General features: G+C 37.6%; 1 protein-coding gene across 1 annotated transcript in view; it reads left to right on the top strand.

Annotated features, from left to right (window-relative positions):
• LOC131989445 (phospholipid-transporting ATPase ABCA1-like) overlaps nt 1-16,508 on the top strand; it is a 218,859-nt gene that overhangs the window by 88,458 nt on the left and 113,893 nt on the right. Inside the window, exons 18-22 of the mRNA XM_059354665.1 lie at nt 6,904-7,126; nt 7,829-8,050; nt 12,221-12,425; nt 13,130-13,246; nt 14,011-14,182. Of these exons, the coding sequence (XP_059210648.1) occupies nt 6,904-7,126; nt 7,829-8,050; nt 12,221-12,425; nt 13,130-13,246; nt 14,011-14,182 (939 nt within the window). The remainder of the gene's footprint in view (nt 1-6,903; nt 7,127-7,828; nt 8,051-12,220; nt 12,426-13,129; nt 13,247-14,010; nt 14,183-16,508) is intronic.

The raw sequence follows: 16,508 nt of genomic DNA, 5'->3' as shown, positions 1-16,508 counted from the left end.
GCTGTTACAGAGATGTTAGGGTAGAATCATGAGCAGATAATACCACAATTAGTATTCAATTTGATGCCTTTGCAACTTGAGGCTGCTTACCTTCTAAGTTGAGGTGCTAATTTATGAATTAGCTTTATTTGTTAAAATGTATTGATTTCAAGCTTTTCACGCTTAAAGAGGCAATTTTATTTATGTAATCTTATAAAAGATTGAGGTTTTAGTCGCTCTGCGTCTGAACTTTAAGAAACTCTGTGTCATCCAATCCTTTCTTGCTGCTTATCAAGGCCTCGTTTGAAAGTGATCCATCCCACGAGGGACAGGGGAAGTGTCCTCGAAAACAAGTCTGTCTCCCTCTCATTCAAGTTCTCATATAACTGAACTTCCTCTAAGCCTCTCCTCTTCCTCTCAGTGGAACTAACTTAATCTCTTTGTTGTGTTTGCATGACTGTCCGATACTTTCATCATCATATTTATTGACAAAACTCTATGCTGAACAGTATTTTGCATAGAGTGAAACTTAAAATGAATGTACAGTACTGTGCAGAAGTCTTAGGCAGGTGTGGAAAAAAAAGAGGAATTGATGCTGGTTTGAAGACAAAGGGTGGTCACACCAAATATTGTTTTGATTTAGATTTTGTCTTCTGTTCACTCACTTTGCATTTTGTTAATTGCTAAAAAATGAATTATTACATTTTCTGTTTTTGAAAGCATTCTTATTTTCCTGCCTAAGACTTTTGCATACATGCCTGGTCCCTGTTAACTTGCTATAATTGAAGTTATCCACTTAAATGAAAGCTGTCGCAGTTGGATATTAGAAAGGTTTGAAAAGAAATCAGAGTAAAAAAAACAACTTAATCACCTTCTCAAAAAAGCACTTTTGGGCTAACTAGCAATCAAGGAGAGTAGATGTTTGGGTGAACTGTTTTCACTTGGCAGGGATTCAATTTTAAAAAAAGAAAGAAAAAAAACACAATTCTGGAATTAAAGGAGAAATTAATTGCATGAAAATGTGCTGGGCGTGTGCTTTGACTAATTGTTTTGATAAATATCTTAAAAGAAGAACGTCATTCTCCCAATTACTGCACATTCACTTTGTGCTTCATCCGTTCATCTGTGCTGAACCGTGCTTCGCTTGCATTATATCTGCAGTATTTATGGAATGCAAGCATAAGTGATATGTGAAATCCATACTTTGTCAAAATCTATTTGATATCTCTCCTTCACTGTCTAATAAAGCAGAGGAAGCACTTTGTTCTATTGGCAGAGGAGAAGATATTGACATGGCATTTTGGTGGCATTATGAAGCCTGTTTAATATCGCCTTATTGTGTTGTAACAGCATCAAATCATACATCATCTCTGGCATGAGGTGCTGCACTAAATGGCTCGACTGAGCTGATGCGCCAGGTTTATGAAGGTTAGCTCAGCGTGAAAATAAAAACGTCTCAGTGGCATCGAGTCCATGAATACAACTTAGATTGTGGTGATTGTCCGTCATGCTGGTAACATTTTCAGTGCCTACAAAATAGTTTTAATTTCCTTTTTCTTAGCTAGACGAAGTACAGGTTAAGATTGTAAAAGGCAACCTTTAAAAAAAAGAGTATGCAATGTAGAAAAGTGAGCCTCTTTTTGTCAAGAATAGACTAAAATACTCAAGAATAGACCAAAATTGAATTCAATTGAATAACCAATTACTTGTCCCTTGGTCTGTAGAGCTTTTACTCTCCTGCTGTAGCAGCCAGATCCAGAGCAGTTACAAAACTTCATATCGGCTGTTATTGCGATGGTTGTGCACTTGATCTGTTAAAGGTTTAAATAGATTTCAAAGCAGCTCATTCTTCAGGGGAAAAAATGATCATCATCCTCTATTCCACTGAGGTTCCTTTTTTGGTACACAGTGTATATAAGTCAGGGGCTTTTATTGTGAAAGGTAAGTACAGAAGGAGTGTACCTTTTGGTTTGGCATCTTGGTTTGGACTTAAGCCTCTGTGTTGTTGTTTTCAAATCCTCATAAGTAAATGTGATTCCTTTATTCATTACAAATTAATGTTCCGATAAGAGAGACCCTAGTGTCTTAAGCCATTTATTGATTTATTATTTCAGGACATCACCAAAAAGTTTACTAAATCATGTGTTTTACGTGCAATTGTAAAGAAGAGAGGTGAGTTCATACAGCAAATTATTTCTTTGGAACAAACATTAAAAAATCAGGCAAAAAAACTGTTGTATCCAGTGTCTTTGCTCCCACAGTGTGTCATCACAGTCACGTAATAACATTTTGATTAGTCATACATCTCATGACGCACATATCACTTCATTATACAATCAAAAAAATGCCTTAAAATATATATATTATCCACTGAGTACCCAGCATCTATATATACATATATACAGGTGGGGAGTATGCAGCAGATTAAAGCACATTTGCAACCATCTGGCAGTTTTGCCTCCACATGGAATACAACCTTGTCCATATACCCTCTCATTGTCAGTGTGCAGTCCTGACTTTTTTGATTGCTTTCTTTTTACAACCAGCTTCATCTCGAGTATTGGAGGCATCCTCCCCATGTTCCTGGTGCTGGCCTTCATGTACACAGTGTGCATGATCATCAAAGGCCTCGTGCTGGAGAAGGAGCTCCGGCTAAAGGAAGTGCTGCGTGCTGTTGGCATTCAAAACGGCGCCCTGTGGGCCGCGACGTTCACAGAGAACATTGTTCTGCTCGCGGTTCCCTGTGCGCTCATAAGTGTAATGATTAAGGTCAGTGAAACGGTCTCACTCAGTGGAAAGTATCAAAACACAAAGCATACAATATGAATGTAAAGCATGTATGTGTAATGCTGTTCAGTCCAAGATATTTTGTTTTCTTATTTTGTTTAAAAAGGTGATTTTTTTCATCAATGCTTCTTTGTTTTATGAATTGTAGCATCCTCAATGTTGCTGCATCTTTGTGTATTAAATAGTTTACTTTTAAGCAATACCTTTAGGCCAAAATTTCAGCTAAAAATAAAATGATTAACATGGCACACATTACAGTACAGCTCATCAAATGCAGTGGGATCAAGTAAAATAAGCATCCGACCAAATGCATTCAACCAAATAATGTGATGCTCTCACAGGTTGTTCCGGTCAGAGAATTGTTTGTGCTTTGTGTTTTGGTATTTTTACTGTTATTAATCATAACCAATTAATGAGCACAGAATCAAATCATTATCACTGATTCTTCAGATCAGCTTCCTTGGTCTATTTAATTGAGCATGCAACCAAAACGGCAATTTAATCAAATTAAAATCACACCAGTAGTGTTCGCCCTCTCTTTCCTGTAATTGCATCATCTTTTCGTCTGCGCCTTAAACATCAGGAAGGCTTCTGTTATGTAACGTGAGAAGAGAATGATTGGTACTGTGTATTTCCATGATTACAATGGAAATTTATTATCCTTGGCCACTGAGACATTGTGCAATATGTTACATTATGTCAAACTGAATTTGCGCGGTAATAATCATAAGTGGGAGGAAAAGTAGAACACCAAAGTTAAGAGAGGGGCTGTAGTGTATGGACCGAACTACCTTTTACAGACCTGACGTTTATCATTTTCAATGTACAAAACTCTGATTAATTTACTTTGAGGTTATATATAATTTTTTTTTTTCTCTGTGCTGACTTAAAAGTTAACCCTCTCAGAAGAACTTGAACTCGAGGCTACTTGTCAGAGTTTTAGATTTATCGAATGGAAAAATTCAGCAGCCTTTAAACTCATGCATAATGTACAAAGCTGGGAACAGTATGAAAGAACAATAGTTAAGACAACCAAAGCCTATCTCAGCATCATCACGCTCATGATGTATAATGCACTGTAAGAACAATCATCTAATGGGTCGAACATCATCAATCACTGGAAAAACTTTGGAACAAAATGCAATATTGAGGTAGTTTTATTCCCAGAAGAGGCAAAAGAAAGTGGGGCCAACATTAGTTTTGTGCAGTTTGTGTTTCTTATTTAGCAAATCTCTACCTATATCTTGTAGGTTGTGAATGTTTTTAGTTGTTTATTTACTGATTTCCCTGTTGAATCAATGATTTGGTGCTTATCTGCTGGGCCGATCCTTCCTTAGGATGGATGAGAGAAGATGCACAGTGCACAGTTATCACAAACGGGACACCCTCTTTGCCTCAGGTGACAGATATAGCAGCGTTATTATCGGTCTGCTTTAACGACTCCTTGTTTTGTAGGCATTGTTAATGAAATAAAAAAGAATGGTTATTTGAGATCGGCCTAATCAATTTTTGCAGTTTAATTGGGAAATGTGGCTGGTAAATAAAATCTGATATTTGAACAGCTGGGTGAAATGTAATTTCCCATCAGCCCTAATGTGTTTGCAAGCTCTCAACAATTTGTAAACATTAATAACAATAAATTGAGTTAGTTGAGTGCCTTGGAGGAGCAACTGCAAACACGATGTGTATTCAGATCACAGGCCCATTCTAAATGATAATTTCACAGCCATTTTCAGCACATTAATAATAATAGCAAATCAAATGGTAATTATCATAAGGCTGTATCTGGATTAGGTGTGACAACAACCAGTTTTGTCATCTGCACCTGAGTCCTCTGTCATTTTACACTTGTCTTCTCTTCCATTATGGAGGAGCTAATGCATTTATTATTTGGCATCCAGACTGATATATTTGCACTGTCCCCACATTTGACTCCAGTCTCAAACCAGTTGAATTAGGGTGTTTGTTCTTGTGAAAACTAACACTGATCAATGACGATCAATACACGTTTCCTCTTCCAAACACTATGTCCTTGTTTTGACAACGTGAGACCTTCTTCCCAATGCTTTGTCATGTTTGCACTCATTCATTAAAATTTGATTAATTTGTTGTGCACAACAACACTGAGCGTTGAGAATAGAATGCAAATGACTGTGTCAGAGGCCACCTTCACAGTTAGGAGACAGCTATTGACATGTCATCAATCACTCACGCACACAGGACGGAAATAAATTGATAGAATTAAACATTATTGATCTAGAAATGGATAGTGGCAGAATATATATTTACTGTATGTTAGTACTAAAGCCTGATGTTGAAGTACTTTGTTTAAAAATGCTACTTAATATTTCCACAACACTACATTATAGAGTTTAGCGATAGTTGCTGGTTACTGGAATAAAATATCATATATTGTTATATTTCAAATGCTGCTTACCAGTAGATGTATAAATTAAATGGGCCATTTCGCTTGCAAAATTAGCATTTTTACTTTTGATAACTCAAGAAAATGTTCCGTTAATGCTAATAATATATTTTATTGAAGTAAAATTTATAAAGCAATCTTAAATTTTTAAATGTTTACTTTCACTGTTTTCCTTTCCCTGAGTGCTTCTTCCAATACTGTATTTAACTTAAACAGTAATAATGTTCAACAGCACAATCATGTGCTTGTGCTTTTTTTTTTTAATTATCACATTAATGAGAAGTCTGTCAGGTGCCCATTACTTACCCCCTGTTACTCTTGTCACTAACAAGAAATCTGTTTCTGAATATCTCCTCTGGAAAAAGAGAAAAAGAACAATTATCAAGGTGTAAATGCATGCATTGCAATCAGGATGCTTATGATAAGATCTCAGCCAAGTGTAAATGCAGTCAGCTGTTATAACTCAGACTATATAATATAAGTTCTAATCAATATTATATGATAGATAGGTGCTGTGCATGGGAAAGGGGCTTATAGTGATACACTGACAAGGGATTACCATGCCCAATACAAGGCAAAATCATTTTCTTATGAACTTTTATACATTCAGACTCCCTTATTGCAGTTACCTTCTGCTGGTCATTAGAAAGAAAACAGGTATATTTGAAAAAAAATGGTTCTGGTCAATATATTCCAGCTACTTCCCGTCGTCTTCTGACGCTATTTCCTTTGTCCCGCCCTCTTTTTGTCATTGGCTGTTGGCAACACATGTTTGCAGCATAGACTGTATATAAATAATGGACGTAGTCACCGTGACGTCACCCATTGGTTTGTGGCCCGTTGGAAGCCTCGAGTTCAGCGTTATACTCGTCGCCATCTTGCGTCGCCATCTTGTTTCTGATACGGGGAGCAGACCATAATTGGACTGTGGAGGAGGAGAGGGATCTGATCACTGACTACAGCCTCTCTACACCTCAACCTGACTGAGAGAAGCAGCTGCTAATTCATGTTAGCATTAACTGGAGCATTAACTGGGATGTTAGTTTTGGCTAGCAAAAAAACAAAAACAAAATGTATCTTTCTGACCTCAGAAAACTGAGCAGCGACTCCTTGGAGTGTCTGTTAGTCCAACCAAACACTCAACATGACATTTTTACTGAACAAAACGTTCAAATAAACTGTCATTAAGTGAAAATACAGTGAAAGGGTCAAAGTTATTAGACCAAACCGCTAAACGTCCTCTTTTCTATCTATATAACGTTATATATAACTTTATTGACACGTTGCCATGGATACGCATTGTTCTGCTTGCAGTTGGGTCGGTAATCAGTTCACACTAGCCAATTGTGTCCAGATTTGGTTCAAACTAATTCAAACATGTTTGATTGACTGTGGTCTGGCCTGTTCCCCTTAAGCACTTTTTTTGTTTTTTTGTGCCAACTAGCCATGGCGACTGTCCCTGACTAGTGCAAACTGGTTCAGACTTTGCTCAACTGGGAATCGTGGTTATAAACTGGCAAACATGTGTCCTCAGCTTTATTTGGGCATTGAGATCCAATCATAATGCTGCCATACTCCCAATAACAGGAATTCTCATCAACATCTCTATAAGGGTAAAAGTCGAGATAAGGTATCTTAATACAGATTATATGTTTATACCAGATGTAAATTGGGTCATTGTCCTGTCTGGTCTGGGCTCATTCACACTTTAGGTTCCTCCGGTCTCTGGCACGCTCCCTACCCTTATACATGACTTTAGCCTGGATCTACTCAGTGGCCATGATCGTTAAGGGCATCGTGGCAGAGAAAGAGGCGAGGCTTAAGGAGACAGTGAGGATCATGGGCCTGAGAGGTTCCATCTATTGGTTGAGCTGGATTGTGTCCAGTGGGCTGCCGCTGGCCATCAGCGCTCTGCTCCTTGCCCTTATATTGAAGGTGATTTAAATAATGATTCAATAATGATTTAAGGAGGACCCAACGCTACTTTTGGAGAGTTTTGGCTATCATGGAGTAATGAGACCTTTGTTTAAAATAATGAAGATGTTAATCTGAAGAGAAACCTAAGCACTAAAAGGAGATAATTGTACTTGATGCTAGCACAGTTGTACTTGAGAGTTCATTTAGTCTGTGCAAATGTAGAAGAGATTCTATAATGAACATTCATACAGCTCTATGTAACAGTGTCTTCTATAAGGTTTTTAATCATAATTGCATCCATTACAATAGCACCATTATCGTAACAGTTCAAGTGCCTCTTTGAATTTGGCTCAGAGAAGACATCGTGGAGTAATGTGAGAAAATGGATAGATTCACGAGTAGCTCACTAAAATTAGAGATGGGTCCTCCTTTAAGATGGCAAAGTAAAAGAGTGATATATTTAATGACTTTCGGATTATGTAATAGAATATCAGTCAACTGGAAAAATGATCCGTTGTATTAGAAATATTGATACACCAGATATTTTCAAAACTCTTTTACTCTGCCAACTGTGTGGTTATAATCAGCATTATTAATCATGTTTTCTGAATCTGCAAGATAATATACCAAATTTCAAGCTTTTTTTCCCCAGTTCTCTTGACAACAAATTCACATTTCTGTTTTTTTTCCCCCATCTTTCATTTATCTCTTCTGACACAGTATGGCAAGGTGCTGCAATACAGCGACCCCTCAGTAATCTTTGTCTTCCTGCTGGTGTTCTGCCTGTCCACCATCACTCAGTGCTTCTTCATTAGCGTCTTCTTCTCTAAGGCCAACTTAGCAGCGGCGTGCGGCGGCCTCATCTTCTTTGTCCTCTACCTGCCGCACGTCCTTTGCTACGCCTGGAGGGACGTCATGGGTTTCCAGGCCAAGGTTGTTGTGGTAAGTCCGTCTTTAGCTCTGACATGGTTTTTAATATCTCCCCCTGCTGTTATTATACATGAGCACTGACTGTATTTTGAGTTATAATTCTGGGTTACATTTTTACCACTATAATCACACTTTGGCAATTGCAGTCCCTTATTCCTTATCTTCTTCCTTTTAAATCCAAATAGCCACAAGTCTGATTGGGTGCTGTGAAAGGAAGTGAGTTCACCCCCAGTGTCAATAACATCTGAAAGAGATTTCCCCTTTATCCTACCTGCATAAATATACTGACAATGAGGTGTGAGGTCTGAAATTTAAACTCAAAAGCATTCAGGAATTGTTTAAACTATGCATTGGTTCCCATTTATTTTGACTTGTTTTGGCAGAAACCTGAAGAACTTAGTTCAAACTTTACATACTTAAGTGACAGAGACATGAAACATTTACATAAAAGAAGAAACTACACAGTCTCAGTGAGGAAGTCGGGGATTTTCCTCCTATCCTCTAAAGATAAATAGTGCACCATTGCTCAACTTTCAGTGTAGCCTTTCTGCGTGACCTTTATGGCGGTGCTGGTATCATTTGTCCTCAAGCTGTCCTTTCTGCAGACAAAGACACACAAAATCTTGAATCTTCATTGCAGTGTGTGCTAGTGCACCTTCCCAGAATTTCAAACAGGTCATGTTTTCTTATTTGTCAATTTCAACAATGCAGTATCAGGTGCGGGTGTCCAAGGTCATGGTTCTTATTTGTCAAATTGAAACAGTGGGAGTCAATAATATCTCGCAATGGCACCGAGCTGAATTAACTTTTTTATCTTTATAAATCTAGCTTCTGTCAAAGAAAACAATGCCAACATACCAGCTGCAAACCTGTTTTTGAGTAAGTCCTTTGAAAATGGTGTAATTCTCTTCCCTTAAAAAACTTTTCAGTCCATTTCCCTTTACAGACTGCATGCAGGTTAGCTAGGCATTTTACACATAAAGCACTGCAAACCTTATTTAATCTCTACACAAAGTGCCATTGCTGGGTCCTCCCCCGGCGCTGAGATTTTTCTCCCCTGCTTCAACTAGATGGATAGCCCTCTAGCCCTCTAATTAGCATGAGCAATGTTCCTCTGACCAAACCACTATCCAGTTCATCCTTACACTTTATCAGAGATGTCTGTGTGTGTGTGTGTGTGTGTGTGCGTGTGTGCAGAGGTTTCTCTCTCTCCCAACTCGGATGAAACTACATCGTGCCGAGGCATACAAATTCTCCCCCACATTGTCCTTGATAATGAAGTCTTTAATCGGAACAGAATTTCAAAAGATCACCTGAATTTATATGAACAGTTTTTGATTGCAGCCGTGTGCCACCGGCAGTGTATCAGAGGGCCAGTATAAGACAGGGCACACACACACACACACACACACACACACACACACACACAATCCAACTCCCTATCTACTGTACTTTAACTATTTTCTCCCTCTTTTACCTCCAGTTTTTAATGAGGGGGAAACAAGAGAGCACAGACTTCTTTAATGTTCTGGAAAAGCTGAAGTATTTTCAATTAATCTTTTAAAGTCCTGGAAAAATCCTGAGAAAAATGGTAATTCCTGCAAAAATCATTTCACAGGTTCTCCCTAGCTGAAATCAATTAATTGATCTTTGCTTTTGCAACATCTGGCAGCTCACTTGAGCATGTGTTTTGTGTTGAAACTTTTTTTTTGTAGTAATGTGACTCCTTTGACACTCCTAATGTACAGTATACTTTATATGTGTATGCTCCATTTATTCATCAGTAGACAGCATAGAGGCAGACAGGAAGCAAGGGGGAGAAAAGGGGAATGATATGCAACAAAGACCCCCAGTCTGACTCCAACTGGGAACATTGCAGTTATTTTGGTGTCAGCCTTGACCAAGCAGCTGTCAAAATGCAAAATCATTCCCCTCAGTTAACTGCAGAATTATTTGTTCTATAAAATGTAATCAAAATGTGATAATTTCTTCAAGATGCTCGATTTGTTTGACTAACTCGCCATACCTAAATATACTTAAGTTGCAAATCATCCCATTTGATGAGCTAAATCAAATAAATCTTCGCTATTTCTCCTTAAAAAATATGCTTATCAAAGTACTTGATAAGTGTGTATATATGTATATATTTTGCATCAATAGACTATTTGATGAATGGTAAGAGTATTACAGCTCATGCCTCACTTTATGGTTTTTCAAAATGTAATTCATTCCGAGAAACACTGCGAATAGAGAGGCTTTGTATTCTGACATTTTATTGCAAGACTAAAAAGTTTTTAAAGGACATTTTTCCAGACAGAAACGCATTTGTCCCTGTTGTGATCCTGTCCGTTACTCCAACTGTAGCTGTCAAAAATGTCCTGAAAAATGACTTCCTAGAAAGAGCTGGAACGCTGATCACCTCCTAACAATGCTCTTTGTGTGCAGCCAGCTGAATGGTGGCAGAATCTGCAGTGTTGACATGTGTTCAATAGAGGGGGCTTGTTTTGTTTGCTTCCCAACTCATGCCCTTTCCTCAAAAGCCAAGTAAGTGGCTCCTGTGGTTTTGTCAGCCGGTCAAACTGAGGTCAAGGATGGATGCCCAGTAGCCCTGCTGTCACCCCTCATCTACTGACACACTGTTGATTGCTTGTCAGTTGATGAGTAAAGGAGAGCAGTGCAGGAAGTTGCCAGCAGTGTCAGAAGCCAGGCTACAGGTTTGGTGTCACTGCGGGCTTTCCAGATACTACGCCTGGTAATGTAACATCGGGTAGACAGTATCCATGATCGTTCGTCTCTGAAGCTTCAGCAAATGCTGCTTCTGCCGGAGTGAAAACGCTGTGAGCAAATGAGGCGTGATAAAACAGCTGGCAGGCAACATGGCAACGCAGAGTGATAGGCCATGGCAGATGATGTCTCACAGGCAAAGCATCATTTGCAATTTCCTACTGTATGAAAGCTCCAACCAATCTTAGTTTTCAGCACACACATTTTAGTCTTTGATCTTGTCTAAAATCAAGTCCTTAGAGATACAGGCAACACAGCAATTAACCCATAAGAACCCAGGGTGACACCCGTGTAACAAACATCTTTAAATCTTCAAAAATCCCCCATATTCAGCTTTATGCTTCACCTTAACTCATTAAGTCCCTAAGCGATGTATACTCAACACCCTGGTGTGGTGGTCATGTGGCTTTGACAAGAAGTGACTTCTCCAAAATGTGGCTGTGACTGGAAACAGAAAAGAGAAAATTTTCAAAAAGCTTGTTTTTTGTTACTAGGCTAAGTTTAAACCTATTTAACAATTCTAATCCGTTAATAGGGTTTCCTGTATTGCATTTAACTTGTTCTGACCAAATTTGTTGAACAAATTAAAGTCCAAATTTAGATATATGTTATGGAGATACAAAAGAAAAAGGCAAATTTGTGTCTCTGTAAACAGAAAATGTGTCTAGTTTTTATTCTATTTTAAAATAAGAAATATCATAAACATAAATACCTATACGCCCATTGTAACGTATATATGTCACATCACAGATCTTCTTTTTAAAACATCAGAAATGTGTTCTATGTGGTCCACTTATAGAACACGTCCTTTAAGGATAACTGGCTCTGGGTTCTTATGAGATAAACTGGTTGATGCCTGGTTGGAAATTTTTGCACCGTCTGCCACAATGGTTTATTGATCAGTTGTGTGTGAACTTTGTTAGATCAGGTACCTGAATTACCTGAATGGTTTTTAATAATCTTAATAGGTCATGAAAGACATTATGGGAAACACCTACCGAAAGATTGACACCATTCTCCTGTCAGTGTTCAATATGTAGATAGCAGCACCACGTGAAACAGCTGCTTATTGCAGTGGTATTGATGTTGTATTATTCAGACTTTAAAACAGTTTCTTTCCCTGGGCCATCAGAACTCTAAATGCCTCTGACATCTAATTTATCACTTCCCAACATTGCAACTTAATTTATTTCTAATTAAATGATTTTAAAAGTATTTACTAGTCTTCACCTAGTGAAATTAATCTTTAATGAGCAACACTTTAACGCCCTTGTTTGTCTGTTGTCTAACTGTCTGTTTGAACTCTCACTTAACTCTCAGCGTGAAAGCAAATTTCCCAAAATGTCTGACTCCTGTTTTAACCTTGAATGCTTTGACTCTCACATCTGTCGTTCCCAGAGTTTATTGTCATGTGTGGCTTTCGGCTACGGCTGTGAGAACTTTGCCAAGTACGAGGAGCAAGGCATCGGCATTCAGTGGCACAACATCAGCAAGAGTCCAGAAGAGGGAGATCGCTACACCTTCATCGTGTCCATCATCATGATGCTCTTTGATGCCGTTTTATACTGGGTGTTGACCTGGTACATTGAGAATGTCTTCCCAGGTATGAATTTTAAAGCAGTTAAATTAGTATTATTTTATTTGTTAATCCACCACTGCCATATGTAAATAGAGATGCAAGCATTTGGTGTTCTACTTCACTCCTCTTGCATGAGATTCCGTCCTCTAGCCCAGCAGTTCTCAACCTTTTTGAGTCGGGACCCCCAATTTAACATGCATGTTATCCGCGACCCCCGCTCACTGAACAAAAAGACACAAAATGACCAAAAAAGACACAAAATTACCAAAGAAAGACCCGAAATTACCAAAAAAAGACAAAAAAGACACAAAATTACTAAAACCCCCCACAAAATGACAAAAAAGACACAAAATGACAAAAAAGACACAAAATGACAAAAAAAAAGACATTGAATGACCAAAAAGACTAAAACACATTAACACATGAACACTTTAACACAGGGGAGACAGAGCTGACTTCCAAAATGATTTGGCGACCCCCAGAAATCATCTGGCGACCCCAATTGGGGTCGGGACCCCAAGGTTGAGAATAGCTGCTCTAGCCCATCTTGGAGCAATAGCCAATGCAGCTATCCCAACCGGCTAGTCTCAATGCTTTTCTCATCGACTCTAATTAAAAGAAGGATTTGTGCCAGGCTGTCAAGAGGAAACATACACTGTAAAGTACCATATTCCCTCAAGCCAAGCTGTTATTAAAATGTGAATAATGTTCTCCACGCTTGATCCCAGGCCAGTATGGAATCCCTAAGCCATGGTACTTCCCTTTCACTGCATCTTACTGGCGTGGGACAGCCTCGGTGACTGATGTTGACTCTGGCATGTTGAAGGACTCTACTGCACAAAACGGTAAACTGCATTTTCATTTTTTTCAGTTCTCACCTGTGGTGTGTAAACATACTGTTAGCTACTCAGTTATTATGCATGTGTAACATTCTCAACAGCTCAGGCGTGTGCGAAGAAGTGTAAGTTAATTGGGCTGGGTCGCAAACAAACATTAGCACCTTATTTGTCACTTAAGGTGATAATGGAGCTTAGCTTGTTTAGCACATAGGTGAGTTTCAAGTCTTGAACCTGATTAAAAAAAAAATGTTTCCAATTAACACTCAGGAGAGTGAGCCAAGGTGGGTTATTTTTTGTCTTTTTGTGCTCAGCAGTGTTTTCTTTTTACCTCTTTAAATTGTTATTTTTACAATAAGAATAACAATTCATTTAAATGCATGTTTTATTGCAGTATGTACAAATGTTACTGATTGCAGCATCAATTATTATTTCTAGGTTTGATATTGTTGTCTTGTGTTAGTGTCCGAAGAGTCTGGAAGAAGGGTGACCTTTTTGTTTACGTTACAGTCATAGTTTTTGTCCTTAAAATATATATTTTTTAATACTTTCAAAAAGCACAATTATAGGTATTTATATCTATTCATAAAGCCCAGACAAATAAAAAGTAAAATACATTTGAAATTAAATAAATAAAATTGTAATACATACGATTAAAAATATGTAAGAAATTGTTTCATCTTTTTAATGGATTTAATTTGGCCTGTTTTTCTTTTCTTTTCTCTCTTTATATATATATGGGTGTTTATGAATGTATCTATGTGTTTCTAAAGCGTATCTGGAGAAGCCACCACCCGATATGAAAGCAGGGGTCTCAGTCCGCAATCTTGTTAAAATCTACAAGACGGGAAAGAAGCTCGCTGTGGACGGACTGAGTATAGACTTCTATGAGAATCAGATCACATCTTTTCTTGGCCACAATGGAGCCGGAAAAACAACCACAATGTGAGTTACATTATCTATTTCCCCAGTGCTTCGCCACTTGGTTCAATATTCATGTATTTTCACAGAGCCCAACTAATCTAACTTGTACACAATGACGACTTTACTGTAGCTACATTCATTCAGCGGCGTCTGCTTTCAAAGAGTGACATCTTCTGAGAGGACATTTATGACACAGAGTCAGCTGTTGTGTTGACAGTGGGACTTATCTAATTGCTGTTTGAAAAAAATTGTGGTGAAGTTGGAAGGGCTTCAGGATGACAGGAAATAACTGAAACCCAGTGGCCCGTAAAGAATGAGCGAGGGAGAGAGCAAGCGATGCAGGACTAAGGGCTGAAGAGAAGACATCCGCTCTGAGCAACTGTAACGAAACATAACAGAACACAATAACGGAGAGGACAGAGGAAGGACTCTGTCACACACTGAAGCTCTGTGTGGATGCATTTCCACAGCACAGTATCAATCTATCTGTGACATGCAGTGTTACAAGTGAGTTTATGCGCAGTAGAAACAACCAAAAAGCCATCGTTTTTGGGAATATGCAAAAGCATTGTCACATCCCACATAGTATTCCCTAACCTTTAACCCTTTATAGGCCCCTCCTGGAAATTGAAAATGTCAACCCTGAAGTGTTATTGGAAGATATTACAAGACTTTTTGCAAAATGTTTCAGTTTTTATATTGTAAATAGAGGTCAATTGAGTCATTATTATTATTATAATATTTATTATAGTCTCTTTCCCACAGCAACCCTAAGTAGACAATAACACATCATTTGCATCCATCAGCACTTTATCTTTTACCTTTAAACTCTTTATTATCTTTTTAGACTACTTATTACAAATGCATAATGTCTGAATGTCTTTTTTACAGCACCTTATATATGAGAAGCACACCGAAATTTAGTTGTATACTTTTTAATATAATAACAATAAAGGAAAGCTTGAATCTTGTGTGATTTACTGATTGGTCAGATGCCACAGTGTTACTATCTGATGTAGAAATCCATGTGGTTCTATGAGGAGACCTTTTATAGATGTCTAAAGACTCAAGTTACCAAATATGGTTCTTTGCCTGATAAAGGGTTAACCAAAACACTCAGTATTAAATGTTGCTGATGTGTTCGTTTTGTCTAGATTAGTGTGTTTTTGCAGTTTTTGGTAACACTTTCTATGAAGAACACTCCAACACTTTCATATAGACGCATCTATAAAGCAGTATAGCTAATCATGATGTTTCATTGTTGGCGTTAAGTAAAGTGTAACACATTTTCATGCATTATAGATTCGTCTATATGAACCTCACTTTACTTAAAGCATACATTGATCATTTATTTATACTTATGGCATCCTATGAGTCCTTAGAACAATTGATTGTTGAGGTGTGTGTATAGAGGGGTATGAGTAGTTGTAATGTATTATAAGCCTCGTCAGTCAGCCTGTAGTTTATAACCAGTCAAGAGCACTCATCAGACACTTGGATTTATAAGTCATTATAAGCTATATTTATAACTGTTGATATAGTGCATCATGAAGCTTTATATGTGTTTATGAATGCAGTCATAATGCATTATGATTGATTATAATGAGCATTATAATTCACTATGAATGCGCTCATAAATCACTATAGATATAGTCTTCATAGAAAGTGTTACCCAGTTTTTTATTACCCTTTTTGTTGTTGTTTGGAAATGATCTGCCCAGGCTATTCAGCAATTTAATACATAGCTAGATAGTGGATAGTCATAGCTCCAAATCTTCTTACACAGCTGTAGTGGTTAACTCATAAAGTTGGAATCATTTTGTTTTCAGACATTTCTCTGTTAATTGTGGTTTCATTTTCATTGTCATATGTTTGGATGAGATTGATTAATAGTTGATTAATAGTTGAGAAGATATAAGCTTTGAGAAGATATACACTTCATACACATCATATTGTCACAATCATTTCATGGAAAGAGGTCAAAAATATATATTTTATTCCAACAAATATGGGCAACAGTGTATTTTACTTACTTTCTGACCATTATTGCAGAATATGTTAATGAAGTAGGACATAATAGCTATTGACATGTCATATCAATGAGGCACAAAATACATCTAATTCCCCACTATGTTCAACCAGGTAAGTAAATCATTATGTTGAGAAAGTTTCTATTATTTTGAGATACTAAATCAGTATTTCTAGATGTCAAAGGGAGTTTTTTTTTCTCATCACATGTCACAATTTCCATCTTATTTTTTGCTTTTAGCTGCATCAATGGGCTTCCATAATTATGATATTCATTCCCATGATATGAAGTGAAAAAGCTTTATATTCGGCTAATAAT

Source organism: Centropristis striata, chromosome 17 (genome assembly GCF_030273125.1).
Source record: "Centropristis striata isolate RG_2023a ecotype Rhode Island chromosome 17, C.striata_1.0, whole genome shotgun sequence".
In the NCBI taxonomy this organism is placed as follows: domain Eukaryota; kingdom Metazoa; phylum Chordata; class Actinopteri; order Perciformes; family Serranidae; genus Centropristis; species Centropristis striata.
This window is presented reverse-complemented; position numbering and strand designations above follow the sequence as displayed.